Source organism: Malurus melanocephalus, unplaced genomic scaffold (genome assembly GCF_030028575.1).
Source record: "Malurus melanocephalus ecotype Western Australia unplaced genomic scaffold, MMel_1.1 scaffold_310, whole genome shotgun sequence".
NCBI lineage: Eukaryota > Metazoa > Chordata > Aves > Passeriformes > Maluridae > Malurus > Malurus melanocephalus.
In genome coordinates this window covers 749849-755790 of record NW_026623542.1, presented here as the reverse complement: position 1 = coordinate 755790, position 5942 = coordinate 749849, and the positions used below count along the sequence as shown (strand labels likewise).

Sequence of the window (5942 nt, the reverse complement as noted above, 5' to 3'; positions counted from 1 at the left end):
GCTTTAAAGAACACAGAACGGCCTCTGGAAAGCTTTCAACACCTGCTTAGGAGCTGCCTTTTATAATCCCACCTCMTTTAATTCCATGCTTTCCTGTGTCACCTAGTGTATCCTGACTTTTCCTGCCCGTGTTAGAGCTGCTTGGACACAACCCAAAAAGCAGAGAGAAAAAAAAACTGTTTAAGTAACTTTCCTCAACCGTCTCCAGGGAAATCTTCCTCCTCCAGGGCTTAATTCCCTGTTTACACAGAGCTCCTCCACCCTCTCCAAGGAAATCTGCCAGCTCAAGGGCTCTTGGGGCTGGAGGAGGGAACGTGTGATGATCAATGCAAGACAGGTGGAAAGGAGAAGAAATTAATCCTGTCCTGCTAGGGGAAGTTTAGATTGAATTTTAGGAAGAAGTTCTTCACTCACAGGGTTGTCCAGCCCTGGCACAATTTTCCCAAAGCAGTGGTGGAGCCCCCATCTATCTGGAGGGATTTAAAACATGTGGATGTGGCACTTGGGAACATGGTTTAGTGGAGGGCTTGGCAATGCTGGGGGAATGGTTGGATTTAGTGATCTTGGAGGCTTCTCCAACTTTAACAATTCCATGATTCTTGGAAATAACAGCCAGTGGAATAGGTGAATATTACATTGGACAAGCATGTAATGTGACCTAGTCCATTTAATATTCCCAGGGTCTGCAATTGATTCGTCTTTGATGCTTTTGCCAAGTGCAAAGGCCCCTTAGATCCACAACTTTGACTTTATAGCATTGTGAGTAATAAACCAGGACTTCTAAATCGTGGTGTATCCCCAAGAACACCTCACAAATCCTCATTCAAAACAATGATCAGAGAGATTTCTAGTAGCAAGTAGAAAAGAGACAGAAAATGGCATGGGTCACTTCTTGATGAGCCCTCCAAGTGCCTCTTTTCCATGACATTTCATCACTGGTTGCCCAGGGAATAAAACATCTTGTGAGAACTTTCAGCAAAGGACAGTGAAGTAAAGAATAAGTTTTAGAAGTCCTTATTTTGCAAATTAGGWAACTGAGGGAAGGGAGGAAGTCAACTCTTGTACGTCTCGGAAGTTGGCTGAATTGAATCTTTGCCACTCCAGGCTTTCCTCTGGAAAGAAATTGATCTTTTCATCTGATCAATTAGGGGAAATGGCTTTAAATGACAGAAGATAATTTAGGTGGGATATTGGGAATAAATCCTTCCCTGTGAGGGTGGTGAGGCCCTGGCACAGGGCACAGAGAAGCTGTGCTCCCCATCCCTGGCAGTGTCCAAGGCCAGGCTGGATGGGGCTTGGATTAACCTGGGCTGGTGGAAGATGTTCTTGCCCATGGCTGGTGGTGGAACTGGATGAGCTTTAAGGTTCCTTCCAACCCAAACCATTCCAAAATTTGATGAATTTGTGCATCACTTCAACTTATCACTGCTTTGAAGTTTACTGTATATTTTCAACTTGTGATTTATGGGCATCAATAAATAGTTCCATCCACTGCCCATCCCTTCGTTTGGCTGATGTTCACTGAAATTCAGAATGGCCCAGTAATAACAAAGGCATTTTGAATGCCTTCCAACATGGAATGCCAGCAATCCATGCAGAGAAAATGGAAACCCYCAAATTAATGAGGAGATTAAATAATGATCTGGGTGAAAACAGTGTTTTAATTTGAATATTATTTTACACCAAACCCTGGAGTCCTGGCCAGGTTAATGAGRGTTGCCAGTAACCACTGTAGGAAATAGGATTGGGTAAGAGAGTAAAAATGGTTTTACAATCTTTGGGAAAGGAAGAGGAAGGACAGATGACCACGGAAGCTGAAGATGAACAAATATGTTCCTGACCTGCTAAGCAAATTTGGGTTGGAGCTGCCCGTTCTGTGCCCGCTGTCACACATGGCAGCAGTTTGGGTGGTGTCACACTCCTGTCCCTTCGCTTCCCTGGCCCAAGGGACTAAAGGGGGTGATTAATGCTGGTATCTCCTGTTGCAAAACAGTTCCATGTGAGGACGCCAGGAAAGGAGAAAGGTGTTTCCTCTGTTTCCATTCCCTTTGGCAGGTGGATCCGGCTGGCTCATGGACGTGGCGAAGAGTAGGATATCATGTTTGGGTGGTGGGTTCTGTTTAGGAGGCACAAGGTGGGGAAGAGCCTTGAGTTTGAGTCTCTGTTCAGGGGGAAGTTGTGAAACTGGAAGTGAAAGGCATGAGGTTGGAGGGGCTTTGTGAAATCAGAAGTGCCCAAGGTGTTGCAGGACTGTGCTGAAAGCCTGTGGGGTGTGGAGGTGCACTGAAAGAGCTCCTGACCCCAGAGTTATGCGCTGAGGGCAGCACGAGCAGGGTTTGGGTATTTGTAACTCAATAGTTTGAAGTTTGGGTGCAAGGCTGGATAAAAAGTAAAGACTTTGTAAGGTGCTGAAATGCATTGGGAGAGGCTGTGGGTCAGAATAGGACACTGGTGACAGCTGGGCAGGGACAGCAGGGACTGAGAAGGGCTGAGGGAGGCTGCAAAGCCACCACCAAAGGTGTTATGGAAGAGGACTGACAATTCCTGAGCAGTGGTAAAACATCACCTTCAGGGGCTGTGAAACCAGAACATCTCAGGGCCTTGAGCAGGACACACCACCCCTGCAAGGTTTGTGTGGATAGTTCTTGCAAGAGTGGCCAAGGAAGGGAGAAAAAGTACAAAAATAATGTTTCCATGACAATGCAAAGAGAGGAGGGGGAAGTGGTTCAAATCTGAGGGATTACATTTGCACAGGGGAGGTATTTCCCCCTGTGAGTGATTGGCTGCCTGGCCGGTCACGCTGAAAACACCGTGGCTTTTTAAACAGTGGCTGCCCAGCCCAGCGCTGCAGGATGACACAGGGATTCGGGCTGCACCCTATGTCACACAACCCAGGGGACAACRTTGCCGGGTGCAGGCGCTGAAATTCCCAGGAATTCACTGAAAGGTGAGAAATTCTGAGATGGGTCTTTGCCACTGCATCCTAATGGTTTCTGTCAAGYTTTGGGGAAGGGAGGAGAAAYGAAAACAATAGAGGAAAAAAGAGAAAATATTTACTAATGCTGGACAGAAATTTGCTGTAGTTCAGGAACTGATGATAATAATTTTCGATATGAAGAAAGCTTAATTCCAGGGACTCTCTTCCCTGTACAAGCGCTCTTGAACTGCTCTAAATKCACCCCTGCAATATAAAATGTCATTTTTTTCAGAGACCTGGCATTACAACAGCATAACTTTCTGTCCATATTCTGAGACATCTTTGTGGGGTCAGGGTTGTTCTGCCTCAGGCAGGCAGGCAAACCACAGGGAGGATGTTTAATCTCAAGGGAGAAAAAGACCACCTGGACTCAGGCTGCTATTGTTTGAGTTGAGCTTTCACTTATTAGTTATATTAAGGAARTAGATTCACATCCTGAATGTGTCTTGGAGACAGGAATTAGTCTTTCCAAGGGAATAGGATAAATAAATGAGAAYGCTTAGTGACTTTTGCAGTGTTCTTCTCCACGGTCTGTAGAAGTCAGAGAAGGATTTCTTCACTTCTGTTAAAGCAGAAGGCAAATTTATTGACATTTTGTCATTTATCTATTGCAGCCATTTCTGCTCCTGGCACTCTTTATGATYATACAGCACCTTCCAAWGCCTAAAGGTGCTCCAAGAGAGCTAGAGAAGGACTTTGGATGAGGGCCTGGAGTGACAGGACAAAGGGSATTTATTTTAAACTGGAAAATGGTGGRTTTGAATTAGACATTGGGAAGGAATTCTTCCCTGTGAGGGTGATGAGGCACAGGATGCCCYGAGAAGCTGTGGCTGYCCCATCCCTGGAAGTGTTCCAGGCCAGGTTGGACAGGGCTTAGTRCMACCTGGGCTRGTGGGAGGTGTCCCTGCCCATGGCAAGGGGTTGGAACAAGATGAGCTTTAAGATCCCTCCCAAYCCAAAYCATTCCAAGATTTTAGGATGTGGCCAATGGCACTGAGAAATAATCACTTGTCATTCCCTGAATCTCCAGTGGAGAGTGATGCACCTGTGGAGGCTGCAGTGGGCTGAGACAGAGCTTCACCAATGCTCAAATGTTCACAGTCTCCTCAAATTGAGTGAAAATTTGGTTGCACAGRGGCCAGGAAACCACTTAACCACTGRGCCTTCCTCTGTTCTWACAGCAGAAAAGCTRCAYAGAACTTGRGGTTGTTTCTGCTAGTTTCTGCAAAAATGTGATAACTTGTGGCTGTGCYGGGAGCAGGTTGTGAGGGAGGAACAGCCACAGGGCTGCTCTTCAGAGTCTTCATTCTGGAAGTGCTGAAGATGTCCCCAGAGCTGTGGATGGGATCATCCAGCTCTGCAGTGCCAGAAGTTCCCTGGTTTCAATCAACCCTAAAAGAAATCATAGAGTCTTTAAATAATTTGKGTTGGAAGGGACCTTAATGATCATCCAGTTCCACCCCCTGCCATGGGSAGGGACACCTTCTGCTAGACCAGGTTGCTCCAGGGATGGGGCAGCCACAGATTCTCTGGGCAACCTGTGCCAGGACCTCCCCACCCTCACAGGGAAAGATTTATTCCCAATATCCCATCTAAACCCACACTCTTGTCAGTCTGAAACCATTTCCCCTTGTCCTGTCACTCTGGTCCTTYGGTCCCTTCCAAACCAAATCATTTTGTGATTCCATCAAGTTCTGGCTACAAAGCCTTAGAACAAACCAAGGAAGCCCTCCACGTCATCATGATGGAAAGTCACCCTGGAGTTACCATCTCTTCCCTCTCTGCTCCCAGGTCTGAAATCAGGCATTATGAGACCCTCAGCCACACCAATCCTCCTCTCAACCACAGCCATCCATGCTCCCGGGACCAACCAGAGCGGGGCCGTGGGACAACCAGAGCCGTCCTACGCCATCCTCAAGTTCATGGAGAGCTTCTGCCTGCTGAGCTCTGTCTGTGGGATGGTGGGCAACGGCCTGGTCCTGTGGTACCTGGGCTTCCGCATCCGCAGGAACCACTTCACCGTCTACATCCTCAACCTRGCGGCCGCTGACTTYGGCTACCTGCTGTGCATCGCYGTGGAGACCGTGCAGTACCTGATGCAGTTCAACGTGGGCGTGCAGTTCGGGATATTTCTTTTCCTGGATCTCTTCATGTATGGCACCGGCCTGTACCTGCTGACGGCCATCAGCGTCGAGCGCTGCCTGGCCGTGCTCTCCCCGATCTGGTGCCGGACGCACCGCCCGAAACGCCTGTCTGCCGTGGTGTCCGGCCTGCTCTGGGCCCTGTCCCTGCTCCTGAACACTCTGGGATATGTTTTGTGCACCGTTCGTCCCTCTCCCAGGGTCTGCCAGCGCCTGCTCATCGCCATCGGAGCCTTGGACTTCCTTGTGTGCGCGCCCCTCATGCTGTTCTTCAGCCTCACCCTCTTCCTGCGGGTCAAGTGCAGCTCCCAGCCCTTCCAAACGGGCCGGCTCTTCACCGTCATCATGCTCACCATCCTCCTCTTCCTCATTTTCGCCGTGCCCCTCAGCGTCCTCATCCTCCTTGACTTCCTGGGCCACAAGTTTCTGTATTCCCCGGAGATCGGCTTCGTGCTGTCCTGCGTCAACAGCACCCTCAACCCCGTCATTTACTTCYTGGTGGGAAGCTACAGGGATCGGAAATTCAGGCTCACCCTCAGACTGGCATTCCAGAGGGCGTTCCAAGACTCGGCGGATGACAGGGATGAGCGGGAAACCCGGGACACGGTAACCATGTCCTCCTAAAATCCTGTCTGGAATTCCGAACTGGAGAACTCTGAGGTACTGGGGAAGGTTCATCTCACCTGGCCCTCAGTTACCCACTTTGTAGATATTTTAGGACATTATTTTAAGTCCCATCTGTGGTGGGTGAGAGCACATAAGAACCTGGACCACAGGATATTCCTGACCTATGTTTGGGCCCCATTTAAAGTGCCTGTTTCTTT

The 5942-nt window shown here is 48.7% G+C and overlaps 1 protein-coding gene across 1 annotated transcript; it reads left to right on the top strand.

Moving 5' to 3' along the window:
- Positions 1–4774: 4774 nt before the first annotated feature.
- Positions 4775–5942, top strand: LOC130580084 (proto-oncogene Mas-like). Its single transcript, XM_057377354.1, has one exon. The coding sequence runs from the start codon at positions 4786–4788 to the stop codon at positions 5740–5742; it is 957 nt and encodes a 318-aa protein (XP_057233337.1). The 5' UTR covers positions 4775–4785; the 3' UTR covers positions 5743–5942.